Source organism: Manacus candei, unplaced genomic scaffold (assembly GCF_025592945.1).
Source record: "Manacus candei isolate 608988 ecotype Guabito, Panama unplaced genomic scaffold, ASM2559294v1 h1tg000056l, whole genome shotgun sequence".
Lineage (NCBI taxonomy): Eukaryota > Metazoa > Chordata > Aves > Passeriformes > Pipridae > Manacus > Manacus candei.
In genome coordinates, this window is record NW_026138104.1 from 3,111,129 (window position 1) to 3,135,044 (window position 23,916).

A 23,916-nucleotide genomic window follows, 5' to 3' on the forward strand; every position below is an offset into this window, starting at 1 on the left:
GAATTAGGAGTATTTGCCCTGTGAACTGCTACAGCTCATTGCCAATAAGATGCAACCTTTTTGCCCATGCCAGCACAAGTTTCCCTGCAGCCTTTCAGGTAGGTGTGTAAAGATACTAAAAAATGAGAAGACATAGATGTTAGCAATAGAAGTAAAATCTGTCCTCATTTTTATCCTTTGAGATAGTTTGTCCATAATCAGAGAGGCACCAGCTGCTGAGTAGACACAAAAGAGATGAAAAACACATTAACCAATACTCATAATAAAGGGGGAAACAAGTAAAGCAAAAGAACAGCCATGACATGCAGTAATCGTGGCAGTTCACTCTTCTCTGCAGTCACAGTGGAGAAAGCATCTGCTGACCATACACTGACAGTGTTTGCTATTCGCCTCAGAGACATTATGACCTTCCCAGGGGAGGAACATAAGGATGCACATTCATCTGCTTTTGAACTAGATCTTCAAGTAAGTCATTTTCTGCTATTAGGAGAGGTGATGGCCAGTAAACGTTATGCTACACTCTGGTACTTCCTTCTTCTACATATTCCTATTTTAAGACTCATTAATCCAAAGGAAAAGAGATTGCTGGTCTAGTTCAAATCCTAGTAATACATCTCCCTCTTTCCTTACAGTAGAAAGCTCCCAAAAGGCCAGCTAAGGCTCAAGACACCATTCCATGAAACATCAGATAATGAGTAGCTTTTTAAAGAGCTACCTGCTGTGGGGCCACTACTTGCCAAACTGCATAACTAAGACTGCATGAACAATAGCAACAGGAAAAGAAAATGCACACTTGCTCCTGACTACTACAGCAGAAAACGACCTGCTAGGGATGGGTTTCTATTTTTAAATAGAAAAGTCAAAATGGCACTTTGACCTATGTAACTGTAATGAGAGAGAACATTTTTTTCATTGACATGTGCTTCAGCAATTGGTGGGGGGCCAGCTGTGGGGCTCTGCTGCAGGACAGCACAGCCCTGGGCTTAGCTCTTACGCAGCTCAGTAACAACTTTAGGGACCCTGGCACCACCACTTTGCAGGGTAGGTCTCCAAACCTTCCTATGGTGTACTGCAGATGCCTGAAAGCCAAACGTTTCGAAAATGTGAAGGATGCCCTCCCTTTGTAGGAAGAAGGCTATCACATGTACTCATACACCTCAGAGCCAACAAGCTGTAGTCACATTAGGTTATAACGCTGTTTCAAATTCTGAAATCACAGAGATGGATTCCAAAATTAGGATAAAGCATCACCACTTCCAAGTCTTCCCCACAAAATGCCCATATTTAAAGACTGTTGCCAGCGTTCTTAACAAATAGAGACACACATGTATGTGACAGGATCCTGCACGCGGGCGACTCACTCCAACTGCCGTCAGTGACTCACAGTAGGCGCTTTCAGCAGATGGCACAACATATCAGCCCAGCTTCCCAGTTCAGAGGCCAAATGAGGCTTCTGTTTACTGCCCAGTAGCTATGACAGAAGATGCTCTATGAACATAGCTGCAGGGTGTGGACAGAGAGCTCATGCCAGCACAACACCATCTGGTTTGGAAGCTGCCTTGGCATCTGCTTGGGAAACAGCCTCTTGACTTCCCTTGCCTTACCTTGGCATTAGAGAAAATTATTTTAATTATCAGCTGCCAGACAAAGGTGAGGCAGAGGAGAACAGGTTACCTCTTCCTGCCTACTCTGTTGTTGTCTTTTAAGTCAGCTCTTGTAGCAGTGCCTAGTGTCTCTTAGTCATGGTGTCAAGTCATTTTTAACGACAGGCATTTTGCCCCATTCCTGTATGCCTATTCCAGGGTGATCATAGAATCACAGAATCAGCTGGGTTGGAAGGGACCTCAGAGATCATCAAGTCCAACCCTTGATCCACTACCGTTGCAGTTACCAGACCATGGCACTAAGTGCCACATCCAGTCTCTTTTTAAAAATCTCCAGGGACGGAGAATCCTCTACTTCCCTGGGCAGCCCATTCCAATGTCTGATCACCCTCTCTGTAAAGAAATTCTTTCTAATATCTAACCTAAACCTCCTCTGGCACAACTTGAGACCATGCCCTCTTGTCTTGCTGATGGTTGACTGGGAAAAGAGACCAACCCCCACCTGGCTACAACCTCCTTTCAGGGAGTTGTAGAGAGTGATGAGGTCTCCCCTGAGCCTCCTCTTCTCCAGGCTGAACAGCCCCAGCTCCCTCAGCCTCTCCTCATAGGACTTGTGCTTGAGTCCCTTCACCAGCCTATTTGCCCTCCTCTGGACCTGCTCCAGCACCTCAATATCCTTCCTGAACTGAGTGGCCCAGAACTGGACACAGTACTCCAGGTGTGGCCTCACCAGCACTGAGTACAGGGGAAGAATCACTTCCTTGGACCTGGTGGTCATGCTGTTCCTGATACAGGCCAGGATGCCATTGGCCTTCTTGGCCACCTGGGCACACTGTTGGCTCATGTTCAACTTCTTGTCAATCCAAACTCCCAGGTCCCTCTCTGGAAGTAAACATTTTAAGGGACAGTATGAACATACTTTAAAATCTACCCATACTAATCTGTCTCATCAGGTCATCAGCCTACCCCAAGTCTAAAGCCAAGTTATAAGCATGTGAGTTACAGGAGTATTATAAACACAACACGTTACGTGGATACCAATCAGTCAGCAGAAGATAATGTCTTGAGGAAAATGGAGAAAAACACCACATCTTATTGGTTCATTATTTCTGAATAACAGGAACTCCTTTTTAAGTGAAAATTCACAGAGTTTGTGACTGTGTCTAGAAACATTAACCTACTGTATATAATACAGTGCCAGGTTGGTATCCATAGGGAACAACAGACGTGTCTAGGCAAAGCTATTTACAGAAGTCAAGATGAAGAAAGTAAAGATGTCAAGCCAAAACACACTGAAGTCTTACATGGAATTGCTCCTTCAGAAGTACAGCAGCTTCTGTTTGCTTAGCTAATTCCCCCTCAAAGGGATTAAGTTAAACCCAAAAAGATACTTTCATTTTTTAGTAAGAGTATCTACAAAGTGATTATAAGTTCTTTAATGTTATAGCAGTAATTAATTTCTCTTAGTTATACTCAGTCCTTCATGGTCTGAGATTACTGAACATTTGGTTGCTACCACTTTCTGGTTATGTATGCTGTATGTTGTAGCATACAACAATATGGAAAATAACTCATGAGGTGAACAAAGTCTGGCAAGACTTTTCTGCAAATTCAAGCTGCCCTCCTTCTGAGGCATGTGAAGACTGCAGCAGAGTACACAAGAGGTGACTCCTGACGGTCACAAAGTCACTCGACTTCTCACTTCAGCAGAACTATGACTTTATCACTGAAGCCCACATCTGCAGTAACATATACTTTTTAAGCTCTTCAAGACTCCCACTTTCTGACAATTTTTTCCCCTCCAGGACTAGCTAAACCCACTGGATTAATTTTTTTTGTCACAAAGAAAAAGGAGACAAAATAATTAAACCTGCAAAATCCTACATGAATCATGATCAGAGATTGATTCTAGTGTAGTATATGCAAAAACATGACCTGGGAATGACTCCTAATACAGAAAGCTGCCACTTCTAATTTTCTTCTTCTTGGTAGCAGAACCTATGTAGAAAGTAAGCTAGTAATAGCAGGGAGATAATCAGATATACAAAATGCTACTGTGATCATTAGGTCAGGCAAATACATTACATATAAGGGCTGATTATCTTGCCCTGTTATCCCACAGAGGATACTACATTTTACTAAACCCCAAAGGGTTTCATAATTCAAGCAATGCTAAAACAGGAAAGTGAAATATTTCTCAATGCCTATCAATTCAGTGTGACAGCATAACACTGCTGAAAAAAAAGATATCCAGAGCAATCAAAACCACACAGAAATTCAAAAAATTTGTCAATTCTTCATCAAGGCTCATACAGTAACATTAATTCTGGTCAAAACCCACAGGAAGTAATTTGACCAGAATACTCTAGGACTACAGTTCTCTTCCATCCTGTCGTTCCCTGTTCCACTACTACACAATGATCTTCGTCTTCTTGTGGAACTTTCAAGTTATGAACTTCCATCATACAGTAAAAACACCTACAACTAGTGTAAGAAGTTGCCATTTTTTCTATCCCATTTTTGTTTACTTCATTGGTCAAAAATAGCCAGTTCTCCAACTGATCCTTCTGTTCACTGTAATGCTGGTAAATTTCATTAATAAACAAATACTTTTTAAGTCATTAATGAAAATATTAGATGAGAGCACTCTGAACATCAACCTTGCAGGAACCCCCTGCTAAACTGTGTCAGATGCACAGACTCCCTGTCAGCTCTTTTTCAGTTAGTTTACTGCTATCACTAAAAAGTAGATTACGGCCTAGATTTGTTATAATAATTTGCCATGAGGCAAACAGAGCTCTGTTGAGGGAGTAAAGGAGAGGAATCTGGTGACATTATGGGAACCTGTATTCAAAATCTTCTCTCAAACAAGCTAGAGAGTAATTCTTCTGATACTAACAGCTTCTCTAGTCTCTGGACACAAACAAAGAAAGCTCTGCCAGAAATAGGCATATATAATTCCTGCATTATTTATGATTTGTTCCTTTTCAGGTTATTTTTTCCCTCAGGGGCTCATCATCAGGTTGTGCAAGTTCCAGGTACATGCACGCACAGCTCCCTACCAGCCCCAGGTTCCAGTCTCCCAGGGCAGAGTCTTCCTGTGCTCCCCTCCCATCCCCTCCTGCCAGCCCAGCTCTCCCTCTTTCTTCAGGAGAAAATGTAATCCCGTACAGGAAAGCATGTTTAGCATGCTTTCTGGCTTTTCTGGCAACTGAAACATCTTCCTCTTTGGTTACAAAATGGTGAGTTACCAAAAGTTGAAGAAAAAGTGAAGAGATTCTTCTATGGAGCTCAAACAGTGGATGCCCTAATTGGAAAATGCTGGTGGAAGCACCTCGCTATAAGACTGGAAACATAGCAGTCAATAATTAAAACTACCTGCTCACAGGTTCAGTGTTTATTCTGGCTGCACCACAAATTATTGTACCCTTATGATCAGTTCCTACCTGTGGAGATACAATGAAATGTTGGAATGCTACTTCAGATAAGGTCTCATGAAACACAGGCATTAAGATGTGACACACACACACTGCTCTCAGTCAAGGGTCTGTACCTAAACAACTCTTTGAGCAGCTCAGATCTGAAGGAGAAAGTTTAGCTGAAAAAGTAATATTCACCATGTCAAGAGTAATCAAACTCCTCCACTCTTTCAAGATTTTAATATCTTTCTCACTTCTATATTATTTTCCTAAAAAAGGGTACATAAAGAGCCCTTTGAATACACATCATGGCACATAGAAGATTTAAGGCAATGAAGAACAGTATTTTTCCCCTTTTGTGCAGAGGTATTAAAATAGCTGTATGCTACAGTCACAGGCATCTTACACACACTTCTAGCCACATAATGTACATAACAAAATGACTATTTTTGCAAACTTCCCATTCTGCTTTGCTGTGCAGCATTAGAATGCATGTGCCCCAAAACCCCCACTGCCCAAACTACAACGATGGCATCCCTGCTAGAGCACAAGGCCACACTGTGGCACCCTAGCTCGACAGGACACTTTGAAGAAAGGCCACTGGGCACTGTCCTGCCCACACTCATGGGCTGAGCACCTCGGGGACCAGCAGCACAGCTCAGCACAGCCTGGGATACAAAGCCATGAGGCAGTCTTAAGCCACAAAGACAAGTCTGGCCAAAGCTTCTCTGTCAACATTACAATAGAGAAAACCAGTACCTAGCATTTACTGTGTCTCCATTTATGTTGTTCAATGCTATCGTGAGTATGAACATGCTGTGAGATAGAAGCAAAAAGCAGTGTTCTTTTATGCTGTAAGCACTCTTGCTGTAATTTTGTGCCCATAACACATATACTGTGTTTACACCACCACACTAAAGAATTTTAGACTTTAAGGATTGCCTATGAAATATAGTTCCATCTAGTTATGTTTAAACATGCCATCAAAAATTTCTGGTATTTATCTACCACAACTCTCTACCTGTGCAAGTTCTCTGACTGGGGATCTGAATTATTTTCATTGCTTATTTTTTTTCAGAAATCTATTTTCTAAGAATTAATAGAATTGTCCAATGTTTTGGGGGAATACAAGAAGAAACATCTATTTCTACACACCCTGAAGAGGAAAACTGAAACATTTCATATGAGAAAATATCACTGAATAGATATCAGTTGTTCCTTCTGAGGGAGAAAAATCCAGCAATGTGAATTACTCAGCACTATAGCTGTTTTTTGCCTTTCATCTCACCGACAGCATCAGTGACAGAATGATAACCAAAAAAAATAAAAAAGAGAGAGAGAGATAAAAGGACACAGAGATATACTGCAACAATATTAGGTATACACAGGTTGAGTATTGATGTGCTGTGAGCACAGGATGATCTGGAATGACACAATCAGGAAAAGGCAATGCCAAGAAGGGTTTTTCTCTTTCTTATTAATTGATTATTCTCTTTGCTACTAGAGATAATTTAGGCCAACACTACCACTTTTCTAGCAGTTAGACACATGATGTACAGTAGAGTAGGATGTGGGGGGAAACACCAAAATAATTTGAACATCTACCTCCTTTTTTTTTTTTTCTCAGGAATGGCACATTGCTGCTGTTTTAATAAGAATGTCATAGGCGCTGCCTAACTGTGCCAAATTAACAAGGGCACCTCACGCAGAAGCTTCTCCTCTGCAGCAACTAAATGCTGGCACCCTGCAAAAACATGTGTAACATGTTCCACCTTCACAATGGTCTAATGTATTAATGAATTATGCAGAAATCAAATGCAATGCAATTTTCTCTTATGATAAAAAGGTATGTTAAATTGAGGACTCTTCTCCCTATGAAAATCTCTTTGCTACTTCAAAGCAGCATTTTTTTATGGTCTGAATGTTTCTCCCTTTCCCTGCCCCCCTCTTCTCTCTGAAGCATCCTCAGTAATGGCAGAAGATCCATCTGTATTTTACAGCACAGGAAGTTTTATTGGGAGGCAAGGAGAGGGGGAGGAGTGGCAGAAGTAGTTATCAACTCCACATCACATATGAGCCAAGGCAGGCATTCACTCCCCAGACACATTCATGCCTGTAACATTCCCAAACTGCTGAGTGTATGTACAGCTGCCTTCATACGATTCAAAGCTCCTGACATCTCCCATACTGCTGATGGCACAAGAGCAGCACCGACGATCCGTGTGTTTGTGCGGTCTTCCTGCACAGAGAAATGCAAGTGGAAATATGTATGTATTTTAAAATACACTTTTCCTTAGCCAGTAAGAAGGCCAAGAACAGAGGAGGCCATTTTGCTGTATAAACAGGCTTGCTCAAAGCCTGCAGCTGGCAGTGGATGGCAGATGGACATTTTCTTTCTGTCACCGTTTCTCCCACCAAAGCAGCAAGAGAGATGTTGCCAGGCTGCCTCTGTCTCTGCCTACGGCCCAAGACAAATTGCACAGAGGTGGGTGAAGAGCAGCATGTTGAAGCAACTGATAGAAACCTGGCTCCTTTCTGAAATACCTCTTCTCCCTCTGCTTAAGAATATGCTGCATAGCAGAGTGCATATTTTGCAATTTATTTTTAAGTTGCACCCTTTTACTAGCTGTTTTTAAATAAGTATCTAAGCAATCTGCACAATCCCCAAAATCTAGCATAATAATTATGTAACCAGTTATGGTAAACAATTTCCACAGAAATGGAAGATACTAAGTCACTATAACAAAAATGTCTTTTATTTGCAGTACAATTTTCAAAACATTTGATGTAAAACCAGAGCTCAGTTTCTCAAATTCAAAATAGATACTGCTAGGCTTTTCAGAAACTGTTTGACAGACAAACAAAGCTCTCTAATGCACTTACAGGTGGCTCTAAAAAATACTGGTCAGAAAGCATCAGATTTATTTTTAAACAGCTATTGGGTACTGAAATCAGCTTCACTTTGTGTCTGGTATCAAAATGTACTTGGTAGTCTGCACTTTTCCAAAAATCAGTATCTGAACTTTTCTGAAAACATTCCCATGGTTGGGGCCAACAGGTTCTTTTGACATATTGTCACAGCAGCTGCTTCCTTCTCCTCCGATCCCACACACTTGGGTGCAACAAAACAAGCAAAAAATTTACATCTCCCTTCCTAGCATGCTTCCACTGGACTGCTGCCTGCAGAACTCCTGGAGCACTGGAAGACGAGGGGGAAGAAAAGACCCCCTGTATGGGCCATCCACCCCTGCACCCCTGCCCATGGGTATGAAAGGTATGAGGCAGTATGGAGAGGGAAACACACCACTCAAGCAGCAACCTCTCTCCTTTATAGTACAGTCTCATGCCCCTTTCACTCCCAATTCAGCTGATGTCGAGTATCAAGCTCCATGCAGCAATGCTGGTACTCTACTTAAAGCAGATTTGAGAGTGCTAAGCAAGGCAGTGACAGCCATCCCTGAAGGTATACCATGACCCTGCATGGCAGACAACTGAAGAGGAAATAATCTCTGGGACTCTGGAGACTGGGAGTTGTTTGGCCCAGATCATTTTATGACCCTTCCTCCAAAACGTCTGATTCCTCCTATCTCTTCCCTATGTAATTAAAGAGCCCTTGGATGCAAAGAGCCACTGATTTCAAACATTTCCTTGTTTGATTAAGGTTTGCTCATCAGAAATAGATTTGTCCTAATTCAGTGATGGCAGTTGGATAGATTAACTTAGATAACTTGAACATATACCTTGATGCAGACAAATGGATTGTTTTGTTCTTATTAATATCAGCTATTATCTTTATTTCTGCTTTGACTCATATTCTGAATCTCAGTCAAGACTTTTTGACTGCAGAGCACAGCTGACTGAGAAATTAGTCTTTACAATTTAATGGAACACGTATGTGTTTGCCTCAGTCTGATAATGTATGCAGACTATCATCTCTGAGAACAGTAATAGAGCAGACTTCACATTTGCAAGTGACAGAAGGGGATAAACCAAAGGATATCTTTAGCTATTCATTGGCTAAAGGACTACTTTGCCCACTTCCATTTCCATTTTCACACTGCAGAGGTTAATACATTTGTTTCAGTGTATTTAGGTGATCTCAGATCTAGTAATGCACTCTGGGGGATTTAAAAAAAAAATTTAAAAATTTTACATTTTTAAAACAAACTTTGAGCAAAAGTTTATCTGATATTTACCTCATAGTCAAATTTAAAGAGTTTCCATTATGCAGAGCATATAATACATTTGTGCACATTTTATGTAATCTACAGCCATTTTACAGCTGACATCTACAAAATAAGTCCTAATAAACAGAAGGTCCTCAAGAAAAATTTCCCATGTTACATGTATATAACAAAAGACTTCTGTAAAAGTTGTCGGACATTTCACATTGCAACAAATAGGATCTTGTAGTCATCATGCCAACAAACATACAGAGAAGGAAACCCATGACTAGATATTTGGAAATATTATACCATAAATCTTGCTATTTTCAAATTCATAAAGAAGCTCATAACCAACAAACTTGGGCATTAGTACAACGTGGAAAGCTAGATACCAAAACAAAAGGATTTTCTTCAATAGGCATCAAAAGTAAAGTATATTTATTACTAAAATGAACTATCATATATACATTTTTCATGGATACCATTTTGATATTAACATTAATATACTAAATTTGCCAAAGAAGTTTATTGTTTAAAAGCCGGAAGTTAGAAAATATGAAACATGCTTGCCTCAGAAAAGTAGATTTTCCCTTGAAAAATCAGATCTCTCTTCTTTCACAAAAACAAGTGAGTTTGCATTAACATCAAAAGCCAAGCAAATTAAAAACGCAAAGTATAAAAAGGAAATTCTTACTTTAACTTCCACTGTCTTCCCACCTTGCTCGATATGCCTCTCAAGATACTCAGAAGACAGCAGGTCACTGCAAGAAAAAGAAAAAAGGAACCATAAGCCTTGCGCGTGTGTTCTTGCACTCCCTCTCAGCAAGCACTGACTGAACATTTACATTTGAAAAGGGCAAAACCTGCAGGATGCTTTTCCTAAAATGTTCATAAAAATCACTGAAACAACCATCTCCAGTGGAGTTACACAGTGCATGGGATACATTCATTTTTAATACCAGAAGGTGGGACAAGGAAAACTGAGGGGAGTTTCTTCATGGAAGCTTCAAACCCAGCCACTGATACTGATTTTAATTCAAGAGGCTTTCCTATTTGCTGCTAAAGCTGACCAGTACAGAAGTTAGGTGGACTTTAAAAAAAGAAACAAGCAGAAGGATGAAAAACCAGCAGGAGTGACTCCAACTCAACATGAGAGAAAGCGGTAGCTGCACTGGCAGGCTCCTAAGGACACAATGGCACAATAATAAAATGACCTTGTAACACCAATACAGTGAGCTCAGGTCCATACTTAACAGGTCAGCAAAGCCATCGGCCGTGGGAGCTGCAGCCCAGGCAAGCTCACAGTGCAGGTGTGAAGGCTGTGGTGGGGCCCCTGGGGCAGGTCCTGTCCTGAGGAATCCCCACCACCGCTCTCCCTGGGAGCCCTGCAGCTTTAGCAATGCTAGAGGAAAAGGCTCTGGGCAACAGCAATCGCAGCTTTCAAGTACACAAGGATTTGGAACAAACACTGTAGAGAAAAAACAATCAGACCTGGGGCAAACATATATAAATTAAATGCAGGCTGTATTTACTAAGACACTTCAGTGCAAAACCAGTCAAATCCTCTCCCTCGTAATTATTTTCTAGGCAAGCAAATTATAGAATCACAGAATCGGGAAGGTTAGAAGGGACCAAATCATCTGCATCATAAATTTCACTAAGCATTTTCAAAGACTGCAAAATTTTACTGAGATTAAATCAGTATAGAGACTTGATATTGTCCCACCTCAGTGGTGATTAAACTGAAAAAGATGAAAAATTGATACAGAAAACCTGAGAAGAGGCAGGTTGACTGCTGGGCCAAAAGGTAATTAGCAGAGACCCCCTCAGCAGAAGAAGCACAATTGAATATTTCTCCTTTAAACCAGCAAAACACCAGGCTAGAAGTGAACTGACCTGCTGAGGGCGGGCAGGAACAGCAGAGTGGCACCCAGGGCAGTGGCTCATCACCTTTCCAGAGCTTCACTCTGGCCAAACAGGGAGCAGGACCATGGACTTTGTTGCTCACAGAGACATTGGTGACAGCCATGAGTGAGCTGCAAGCAGGATAAGGTTGGCAGCACGGGTCCTCCCATATCAGCCCTAAAAGCTGCCAGCTTGGTATTCGCATTAATAACCCAGGCACAAATCTCAGGAGGGTTCCAATGAAATATGCTGATAAAGAAGAAGATCAAAAAAACTCCCATAGGAAAGACCTGGATGATCTTCAGCACTAGATATTAGAAATAAGATCAAATTCAATTATACAACCAGCAAATTTATGCACTTAAGGGATGGAGGGAATTTCTATCATGTTGTTTTGGAAGGCCTGGTTTATAAGGAAGAGAGACATGACCGCACTTGTTTCTGGCAAAATGATTTGCCAGATCAATAGGGTGTCTTCCTGAAAAACACAACTGTCATCCCAGAATACATCAAAGAAGATGTATTTCCAGTCAAACTGAGGTAAGATTAATACCACTGCCCAAAGGAAAACTCTTTCCAAATACTGCAGACAGGTACTGGACAGCTTTGTTTACAAAGTTCCATTACCTGGCAGCACAGAGGCTCCTGAAGACTAGCAAAAAATTGAGTTGTGAGGGAATGTGAATGCACCAGAGTCTATACACCAAAATATAAAGGCAGATAATTAGGTTATAGAAGATGCTGGCAGAACCTCAAATGTACAAAGACTGTCAATGGAAACTGATGTTAAAGGGGAAAAAAAAACAAAAACAAAAACAAAACCCACTTTGTACCTAAGTGTAAGCAACAGCAGCAACAAAAAGAGGGATGCTAACAAATTTCTGAATGGTAGCATCCATGGGACAACTGTCCATGCAGGTGGGGTTCTCTCAGTCACAGCTGGTGACAGTGAATTCACAGCTGGTTGCTGCTGAAAGCAGAAGGTCTCAGTGCCCCCTCAGGAGCAAGCACTGAACCTACCTTGTGTCAGTATAAGCACTCATCAAAACACTCCTGGTGTCAGAACTAACACTCATCAAAATACTCTTCGTGTCAGCCCTGGCATAAGTCAAGGTACACTTGGGAGGGTTCAACAAACCCATGTTTTTGCTGCATTAGGTAACTGAAGTCCTTTGAGAAGAGGTACAATAAACTCCAGAGCTGACAGAAGGGAGGGAATGTACCTGAGCAGCTGCCAATAAGGGTGGAAGAAAGAGTGAGTCCTTCAGCCACTGCAGAAACTGTGATCAGCTGCCCCAGATTTGCCCTCTAGGACCCCCTTAATTCTGACCAGGCCCATATACCTATACCTATATTGATGCTTCGCACAGCTGCCTGCAGGTGACCCATTACTGAGGAGCACCTAAAAGAGATGCTGTTGAGTTACTCATTACAATACTCTAAACCCTCTTAGAAGTGAATATTAAATATTTAGGATACTCATTCCCTGGGGGAAGCTCAAAGACTTCTATAAGATCTTGTATACCTTTTCCAGATTTAGAAATTTAGATAGATGTTCTCTTAAAATGTATTTAGTTCAGCTTGCTGAAGTCAGATACACAGTTTCCCAGCATTCACTACACTTTCTTTCAGCAGAAGTTTATGCTTCCACGGACTTACTAAAGCCTCCTTTATAGCTTAGGGCTCTACTTTTACTCTTCACTATTTCTAGGGGGCTCAGTTAAACTAAGGTTGTCATTCTTATCTGATGGCCACAAAGGGTTTTGTGACAAGGAAGATGCAAGAGATTATAAAATGTAAGATATTAAAGTAAGTATACAGTACAAAAGACAGGGCTCAAACAGCATGGCTTAACTCAGAAAGACTTTTATAGCTGTGTTTGGAAGGATGATAAGGAGAAGCACAGGGTCTGCTCCTGTGAGTCTGATAAAATTACTGCTTTTTAAAAGATACTACTGTTAATGTTTTTATGTTCTTGAAGATCATATGTCATCTTCTCAAAGATCTGGATATTGTGTCTGCAATAAGAAAACAAAGAGATTGATCATTCTCTGCCTTGTACAACACAAGCACTAGGAGGTAACAGAAAAGATCGGTAAACTCAGAACTAATAAAAAGGAACCTTTTCTGGCACAGCCACTAGTTACAATGTGCCAGTTCAAGACACTTTTAAAGCCTATCCTAAGTAACATGGCAGTATATGTCTGAGAATATTTTACAACCTCTTGCCACAGGAAGGTATGGATACTAGAGGTCTGTATTGGTCCAAGTTGGGAATGGACAAGTTAGTGGACATAAGTGGGAGCTGCCAAATGCACAGAAATTGCACTTGACTCAAAGTCTTGGAGTTCTGGAAAAGGACACCGGGGAAGCCTCATACAAGCTTCTTCTGCTCTTCCACTTCTCCCTCAGCATCTGCCCAGGGCTACTGCGACAGGGCAGTTGGCCAAGCACCCCTCTGACCTGGCCTGGGCTGCTCTGCCTGCACCCTGAAGGGTTGTGTTTCTCTTATGGCTTATACAGGGTCCCCTGGGATCCAGTTCCAGGGTTGCTGGTGGTCAGTCAGCTGCTCTTCTCCCACCCATCACCCTTGTGATGAACATACCCAGGTTGTTCAAGTTGTGTTTATTTACAAAGTAGGCCAAGAAAAGGATTCCTAAACAGGTCCATCCATTTTTTCTTCCTTCTTTGTCCTTACTTTCAAGGACAAAAGGGTGAAAACGGCTGGGGAACCACTGGCACTCCCCCACCTCTTAAGGATTCTTGCAAATGCCTTGATTCCCAAAATGAGCCTGCCTGGAAGGGAAACACCATGGGGTCACCTGCCTGCACAGCTCCTGGGGACCAAATTAAGAGCCTACAAACAGACAGTGGGTCTGAATTAAAGACACTTTTAAAGCCTATCCTAAGTAACACGGCAGGATATGTCCGAGAATATTTTGTCAGTATAAAAACCACAAATGAAGCCATGTTATGCTTTATTATTATGACTCACTGCACTGAAAATATCATAAGAAAACACAACACTCTTGCAGATGCAATAATGTAATCAGTGCTATTACAAACTAATCTACAACCTAACAGTTATAAACGATTTTAAAAACTCAGGCCAAAAGATATGCTTCTCTCATGAGATCACCTCATAGGTGGAGTCATGTTTTGTTTTCACTGCCAGTGAGGCACATAAGTGCATAATTTTAACAGAAGTCATTGCTTTAAAACAAACAAAAAGCTAGATTAAAATACTTGTGAAACATTATTACAATTATTTAAGGTAAGACAGAGCAATCAATATTAAAATAATATGCATTTCAACATAAATAAATAAACACTTCCCTATGGTAGAGATAAAATAGGAACAATTTAGCTTGCCTGTCAATCTATCCTAAAAGCCCTCTTTGTCAGCTTAAATAGTAGTTTTTGTATCAATTATAAATAAAATCTGTGAAAAAAGAACAGACTGTGAAAAAAAATCTAAGAAACACCATGGATAGAGAAAATTACAGAGAATAAAACATCAACACTATGAAAGACAATATTGTAGAATGAGATTTTCAGAAACATTTGCTGAGGCATTGACATAAAATCTTTGAAAAGGCATGGCAAAAACCTGCATATGTTAAGACTTAAAACAAAACAAAAAAAAACATTTCACAGTAAAAAAGCACATGTGATCTGTTGTTTTTACAAGGAAAAAAAACATTACACTAGTAATGGCAATTCTGTTTTCAGAGGTCTGTTATTTTTTAAATGTACACAAATTTAGTAATGTAGGGTTTTTTTCAGCAGATTCATTTCTTTGAGCATTATCTTAAGTCCATATGAGACAACCCATGAGTCCATTCAATACAGACTCAATAGCATAAGGGCCAGAACAAAAAATGAGCAAGCTCCTCTCTGCTCTTCTAATGCTCCCAAACAGTCACAACAGTACACAAGACGTAGAGGCTGTGGGGAATTTTTTTTACAGAACAGGGCCCCAACTAAGGAAATTACCCCTATCCAAGATGATGCATATATATGCACTTGAATTGTGCCTTGAATTAACTGCAGCATTTGCATATGAGGTTTACCAAAATGAAGCTGGGAGTGAGAACCCAGGAAAACAGCTTTGGAAATAGATGGGTTCCCCAGCAGAAAGAGGCTGCTCCAGGAAGAAAAAGAGGTTAAAAAAATGTACTGGCAAGAGAAAAGAGGACAGAACAGGTCAAGTGTTTAAAGAAACAGAAAGAAAAAATAGGAGATTACAAAGCACTTCTACTCAAAAGAAGAAAAAAAGCAGCCACTTAAGATTTTTGAAAAAGGAAGAGGTTTGCATATGAATATGAAATGGATAAAAAACTGGAAATTATCCCTTGAAATTTAATAGAAACGTTCACTTTTAAATATAGAAGGAAAATTCCTATCACCAGCTTCTGCACAAATATTAACTTTCTAGATTTAAGAGACTGAAAAGACTAAGAGCTACAGAAGAAAAGAAGCAGAAATTATAGGGACCTCTTTAGAGGCCACAGGAAGAATTACAAAGTCAAGAAAGGTAGAAATAGAGGGAGCTTATAATCACAGTACTAAAATGCACCTTTGTCAATGTCAGTGTTATAAATGAGAGAAATGACTGGCTTCATGATATCTGATATCATTGCTGTGTCTCCTTGAACACCATAAGAATTCTTTATCATTTCTCCTGTTTGTTCACCCTGATTTCCGTCTCCACAACTCTCCATTATGTACACCTGAAATTTCAGATTATTATAGTGATTTCAGATTAAATATGGTGCCAGACAAGGACATCAAATGAGAGATCTGAGGTAAGATGAATTACTGAAAAGGAAGAGAGGGTTTTAGTTGAAGTCAGCAGAAATGTCTGAATGGGTGGAAAGCCAGCAGGAAATTATCAGCAGACATATGGAGACATTCAAGAGAAAACAGTTTCAGGGAAATGATAGAGACACTGATAAGAGATTGATGCCGTATCAACTGCACAACTAATGCTAACCCATGTTGCAGAGCAAGCTGTGAGAAGGAAGCCTCCTGCAACATCATGCTTGAAAGGGCTGCAGTAAAAGGAATGGGCACTGTTTGAATGATGAAACTTCCCATAAAATGAAATATTTTCCCCCGATGGTGTACACCCTATACCAAGTATTAACAGGACTAATAGATATGGAAGGAGTGGCTATGGGAGGTAATTTTTAGAACAGCCCATCTTTTACAGCAAGAAAGAGAAGGCAGCTTGATTACCATGAATCAAGGACCAAGAAAGTGGAAGACCAGATGAGAGGGAACAGAACGGATGTTTATATCTGCCAGTCAGTAAGAGTATAATGCAATTTGTATTACCTTGCATTACACTATGGTCCTAAAACATTTTCAGTATCAGTCATGACCTAACTACAGCAAGATAAACTTCAAAAAGCCCCTTAGCTGGCAGATTTCTGTATCTGACTACCTAGGACATTTTAATTCTCCTTTATCCTCTGCCTACCCGAAAGCCTTCTCTCTGCTCACATATGATCTTTCTTTGCCTTTAGGAGGGATTATCTATCTCCATACTCCATGAACCAATCTGCTTTAATAGCCACAGCTCTAAAACTTTCATCTCCACCTTCCCATCAAAAGAATTGCTGAATTTCTTTTTATGTGGATGGTTAATTTAATTAATGACTGTATCTGTTAAATTAGCCAAATGGACTAATCAATCAGAATTAGATAGCTTCTCGTAGACACGGCAACAGTTTTCACAATGCCTACTCAGAGGAATTAAAAAACAACTGAGAAAAACAGAGCCGGTTTTTGTCTGCATAAATTGACATTTCACCCCTTTTAAAAATATTCTTACTGTGCTTTTCTGTTTTTATTGCTGCTAATATGAAGAGGAGAAAGGAGAATGTAATCTCTTAATATTTCTACTCCTATCAACTATTTAAGACCTTCTTCAAAAAGAAATTAGGGACTTAAGAAGGGGTTAAATCCTCAAGGGATTATACACAAATGCTGAGTCGTACCCAATCTCTGTCCTTTCCTGGAGCTTAATTTCACATTTCAGTAATAAACAATGATGCACAACTTGAATCTCTGTTGATGTTTCTTCCAAATACTAACATTTGCTCATTTGTTTCCTCTTCAGTACTTCTGTCTCAGATCCCTAATGCCATCTGACTTGAAAATGCACTTAGTCTCTTCATCCCTTAATAGCTAATTTGCCTGTAGGACACAACAGTTACTGCCCTGCACCCTACTGCAGACAGGAAACCACAGAGCAACTCTGCAGCCCTGCACAGGGCCTCCACCTCTGCCATCAGAGAAGGAGTCTCACAGCTCTGGCTTACAAACAGTATGTGTTTCATTTACTGGACTGGCTTCATTTCTTGATGAGAACAGGTTTAAGCAGGTTGAAGACATTCTTTCTTAGTTTCTCCAAATTTCTATTACACATGGTTCCTATTACTAGCATAAAATAGGAGAGAGTACAAAACAAAAGCTGCAAGTAAAACCTGTAAAGCAACAGCGGTAGTTTCAAGGCTCAGGCTGGCGTGACCATATCCTGATGCTGGACGTGCCCTGTGCACATGAACAGCACCTGAAGTACATCCATGGGCGTTCTGTGGTGACACTTTCCATCAACAGTTACTACACTATCGACTTTTTGGCCCATCCTTTACAATCTTTGCAATTCAGTTTGAACTCCTCTGTCTAAATGATCACATGGGCAACTTTATCATGATGAACAAAAACACCTTGTATTTTCCAGGGAGGAAAAAAAATAGAAGTTTATATTTAATTTCTGCAGCTAGGAAGAGACATACTTACACACTAACCATTTACTCATATCACCACAAGTTTCTTTTCACTATATTTTAAGGAAATACAGCTCCCTACCCCAACAAACTAAGAGTAAAACATAGCTAAAGCATCTCTGAAATAATAATTTTGGGTTCTATTTGTTTATTGCAACTTAAATATAAATAATAATTTGATTATATTTCTTGTATCAATAGTAATATTTCCTAATAAAAACAGTGAAATTGGTAAGTAGCATCTGATATGATATATAATGAAAACTGTTTTATTTTTTAAATAAGGCATTTAAAAACATTTTGTGGCGCAAGCACTGCAAAGGGCACAAATTCAATACAGCAGTTAATTCATGCTGCTAGTGATGTAGGGAAAGTGATTAGTCTTCTGTTTCAGACAACAGGGAGATTAAATCTACTGCCCTAACAAGGAAGCTGCACACACAGAGTCACAGGTTTTTCCCAATATCCATGGGAAGACACTGCTACTCAAAATGCCATAGTGCTAAACTAGAGACTTTAAGAAGAAAGAGCAGACAGCAGCTGTTTGCAAGATTCTTATCAGGCAGAAAGGTGAAGTGGGATTTTTCTTGCTCTAAACTTCTGCTTTCACAGGCAGAGTTGAAAGCAGTCTGGGCAAGGTTCACTTTCCTCTTTACCCAGTTTTCCATACAGTACTGATGGCAATGCAAGTGTCAATAAAACCTCACTCTGTTTTTGCTGATGAATAATTTACACGTATGTTTCTTCAAGCAATTACTTTTTTTCTTATAGAAATTTCAAAAGGAGTCCTATTAAAATGAGGAGATATTTTCATACCATGTTTATACTGTTACTACAAAGCAGTTTCCTCAAAGCCATTCTGTTCATACACTTGTTCCTTTAAAGATAGGATAATCATAGTTAATTTTAGTATTTGATAAGATCATAAATTAATAAAAAAGGGAAGAGAAATGTACACAAGGAGCACAGGTTACATATTTTTCTGCACAAATGCACTACTGTGGTCTAATCCTAGTTTTTAATATGCTTCTTCATACACTCAAACTGTTTTATACTACATGGAAAATCACTCCCCAAGTAAACTCACTTGTGATTCAACCACATTTCAACCCAACTCTCTGTGTATTGTCCACAAACGCTATATTAAAAGAGAAAAACAGAAAAATTAAATGCTTAAATGTTATATATGGCCCTAATATTACTTTGTGCTCTTAAACAAAAGCATATATTTTGCACAGGACACCTGCATCATTTAGTGAATGGACTTTACTATATCTTTTATTTGGTAGCTTCCTTCATGATTTGCCCCCAAATTTTAGTTACTGTATACATACTTCTTGCCCTGAAGCAAATATACAAATTATTTCTGCTCTTATGCACATTTCCATGATGCTCTCTCAAAGTACTCGCAAAACACAAACACAAAACACAAATACTGACTACATACTGTCCCCAAAAGAGTTCATATTAGCAGTTCCCCATCAAACTATCTATTTGTTTTGGGTACCCAGTTTAAAACTCCGCAGAGCCACATAGTTTAGAAATACAGTGCCTTTTTCATTTTAGCACATTTCAGATGTGTCCTGCCCTGTGTTGCAGTTTGGACAACTCAGGAGCTCTTGGAGCTCTTCAGAGCTGATTCCAAGAATCCTCCTCATGGAGTGCCTGAAGAACAAGAAACTGTCACTAGAGCAAATGGTGAAGGCTTCACTTTGGGGGATGTTTGTCCAGAACCATGAAGGAAATCCCTGTCAAAGTGATCAGGCATCACCACTTGCTTTGCACATACACACCTTCCAATCCAGTAACAGGTAAACTGGGACTGTCGAGCAAACTGCCTCATTGCCAGTGCAGCCTTGCCTCACTCCCAGATTACAGGCAACAAACAGCATATTATTACAGAAATAAAAAAATCTTAAGCTGCATAAAATAGGAATACAAATTATGCTCTGCTTCAGCTTCATCACCTCCTTTCAAACTCTCCACTGTCGTACCTACCTTCCTCTCCCTTTATTCCCCAGCCCACCACCCTCCCTTCTTGCCAACCAACATTTCCATGCCACTGCTTCCCACTTCTGCATGATGCCAAGGAAGACTAGCAAAGGAAGTCAAGAGATATACAGTTATGCACTAACACTGAACACATCCATCCTAAAATGTGCATTCTTAATGACAGCAAAGCTTTCCCCTGCTGTGCTGTCATTTCTTTTATAAGCACTTAACAAACACCCCCTTATGCTCATGGTTACCTACTGTTAGAACTTTGCATTTTATCCTCAAATTTGAAAGGTTGCTCATGCCCCAAGAACATTTTATGTAGTCATCTCCAAGAATAGTAATTTCTTCTGATCTGTGTTATTTCATGTAATAACAGAGTATTTGTATCTATGGATTGAAAAATTATGGAGAAGTTTGTTTTTGTTGTTAATCTAATGAATGCATCAATTGTTCAAGTACCTGGGATGTGTCAGAAAAAAAGATCAAAAAAAATGGTTACCTCTACTTTTATATTTGTTCCCAATAGATGTGAACTTCAGAAAAGGGTATACCTGAAAATAGTTTCAATTCAAAACACAGCACACCTTAAATCTAGGAACTAATTAGTTGCTAGAAACTACTCTGATGAAGACAATATGCTGGAATTTCAAGAAGATAGAAACGGGTTTGAAACTCAGAGACATTGAAAAAGCCTGTTATTGGTAGAGAGGCTAAGGAATAATGAGTCATGAAAAACATCCACAATGAGAAGCAAATTAAAGAGCAAGAAACTGAAATTATCTGCTGTAGCACCTTAATATCTCTATTTTGATAAAGAAGGTCCTTTTTAACAGCACAGAACATTGTGTCAATCAGAAGTCAAAGGTCTCACACTTCATCCGGGGTTGGGTCAGGATTTTAGTCTGAAACTATGCAAATAAATCCAATGGCACAGTTAAGGGAGACAAGGAAAGGAATCTCTTGAAGAAACAGTCTGCACTACTGAGAAAATATCTCAAAATATCCACACATAACAAATGACACAAAGGTTTTTGAAATAAAATTCATGGCTCATCGTATAAATTAATGAAGAGTGGGAAGACACTGAATTCTCAGGAGTCAGATTCTGAGACAACACTAATCACTTAACCACAGTCCAATGAATTATCACAGCTCCCTCAAACTTACAATAATCAGTCTTCATTTAGCATATCTAACTACAAGAGTACAGCTAGCTTCAGAGAGACAAAAAAATCCATTTCTTAATGCTGTTCCAAGTCAAATTTTCTGGCTTGCCAGATGGCTCTGGCATTACTGATGACCCCAGCAGGTTCCTTTGCCTCCCTGTGTGTTACCTACCAGTAAATCATCTTCTCTTAACTCAAAAGGCTCTTCAATTTGGAGAAGAGACGATGGGGTGAGGATGTGGGAATATGATAGAGGTTTACAATATCATGTAGACCATAGAGAGAATTAATACAAAGCTGTTATTCACCTAATTCTGCATTAGTAAAATAGGGAAGTACTTGAAGAAATTAGAAGACAAATTTAAAACAGATCAAAGAAAGCACTGTCACACAACAAGTTGTGAATCTCTGCAACACGTTGCCACAGGAGGCTGCACAGGCAGACAGCATCAGAAGGTATCACAGAAAATGACTGGAAGCCATGAACGATGGGTTCATAAACAGGTACTCAAAGGCACACATAGGGATGTGTCTTCTGGCATCTCTAATCAAACAGTCACGGATGTTATGGAGGGGTGATTGGAATAGACACTGAAAGTGGCCCAACCCTGTGCTCTTTCACTGCCAGTGCCAGGACAGATGGACCATTGGTATGACACAGCTTCCTTTCTTGTGTGTTTAATCACTGTCACTGCCCCTTAGGGTAAAATGAATACAGTAATCTGATATTTTAAAATTACCTTTCTATCCAAAGTCATTTTCTGAAACTGAGAGTTCTTACAGAATTTGCACTTATAGAATTCAAATTATTTTTTCCCATATTAGCACAGGATTGTTTTTAAATATATGGTTCATATTCACCTCATGTAACCTACAATAGCTGTACAGAGCAACAGTGACCAGCAGCACCTGGCTAGCTGCATCCATTGCAGAGACTGCTACACATCTGTAACTGGAGATCCATTTCTGAAAATGCAGCTATGATAGTTTTCCATCTGCTGCTGCATGGATAGGACTATGATTCAAATCATACTGACTATCCTACAGCAAAACTCGTGGAGGTTCAAATATCTTCCTCTTTTCTTATCATAGGTATCACATCCTTCCGGTAGGATGAATATGATTATATGACTAGATTCATTCCTCTGCATGCAAAACTCCCTATCTTCACACTCCTCCAAGACAAAACTCTATATTAAGGCCAATGTTATTGCTGGGTCACTGGTGAGTGACATAACTATAGGTGTTTTTTAAGCAGTAAAAAAGAGAACACAATGAAATCCTTGGCATTACTAATGGCATTCACATATCCACCTGAATTGGTGTACTGATTGTTAAAAGAAGTTATAAACAAAATTCTGAGGTTTGCAGCTAGTTGACTAAGGTAGCATTGGTAGAAGTTCTCATTTGACTGATGTTCTGCTGCTACCATCCATTTTTTCTATACACACACTTATATATCCTATATATACACACAGAGGTCTTCTATAAGCTATATATCCAATTTTTATAGGGTATATTTTACATCTCTAGTAGGCATCTGTCAGCAACACACTATGCATGATACATCCAATTTGCTTATTTGTTTTCTCTTGCTCCTTTACCTTTTTCTATCCCTTTATTCTCATCTTTCATGTCATCCTCTCTTAAATCAGGACCTTGCATGCCCTGTTTGCAGAATTGTCTGTTTGGAGAATTCTAGATCAAAATTGTTATGATTAGAAAATAGCAGAAAGTTCTCTTTCTTGACTTAAAACACAAATCAAATTGTTTTATCCTGCATGCCTACTAATGTGTCTAATGTGACAAGACTTTCAGAATTTGACATATTTTATTCAGTCATGCTCAAAAATAAGCCACCTGCAACTCTTCTTGTTGCCACCTAAGCAATGGTTTAAATTTCAGAAGATATATATCACACAATGGAAAAATTGGCAGGGTTAAAGCAGATCCAAGTACACTGAATTCTTCCCATAGAGTCTTAAATCTTAATCACCATCTCCTTACATCTCCAGAACACTTGCCACAACAACTTCTCTGAAGCAGGTTTATGGTGCCAGTAAAGACTCAAAATTTTGTTTTGGTGATAATGCAAATCCTTACGGCTATTTTGTCTTTTCCTGTAGCCTCTCATCTTTCAGCCATGATGTGCCTGCAGACAGAAACATTATATACTCATTTATAAAATGAGAATAGATTTCTAAGAAATATCTTATTTATTATCTATTAATATTATCTATTTTTATCCTGATGTATTCTCTTTAGGATGAAAAGGGATCTTCAGATTTGAGTGTGTCAGCTCCAGTTACTATGTTTCAAAGAACTAACCTCTTCATCAGAAGTTACTTACTTGCTCTTCTTTTTTCTCCCAGGATATTTTCTGTAGGTCAGGCTGAGCACCTGGCATCTCAGATCTGCAGGACTCAAAGAATGGCATTCTTTGCAAATGTGGCAGCTCTCTGGCATTGAGCAGTTACATTTCGAACGCAGTGCAGCAAAACACCACAGTCGTGCTGCAAAGTGCATCTTGCAGGAGGAGATGCAAGTATGCAATCAATTCCAGCAGAGGTAGAAGTGAACAGGAATATATTCTGCCATTCTGGCATATGCCTTGTTTTCCTTCAAAGGGCTTCAAATTAATGTCTTTCCGAACAGCTGAATATAACCAAGATGAAAACCTAAGTCTGTTTAGATGAAGTTAATTTTCATGAAGCAACTGCATAGCCTGATGTTTGCCCATAAAAAAATAACGTCTAAAGGTGCAGAACAGCTGCAGACTCTTTTAAATGCTATATAGTAGTGTGGTAGAAAGCCTTGAAAGAACACAAGAACTGCCCTAAAGAGCACACAGTATAACATCT

General features: G+C 39.6%; 1 protein-coding gene across 12 annotated transcripts in view; it reads right to left on the bottom strand.

Moving 5' to 3' along the window:
* The window catches only part of ADAM22 (ADAM metallopeptidase domain 22), a 136,668-nt gene that overhangs the window by 66,873 nt on the left and 45,879 nt on the right, over positions 1-23,916 (bottom strand). For all 12 annotated transcript variants that reach the window (XM_051802547.1, XM_051802548.1, XM_051802555.1 and 9 more), the window contains exon 4: positions 9,884-9,950. In XM_051802547.1, coding sequence (XP_051658507.1) covers positions 9,884-9,950 — 67 coding nt within the window. The remainder of the gene's footprint in view (positions 1-9,883; positions 9,951-23,916) is intronic.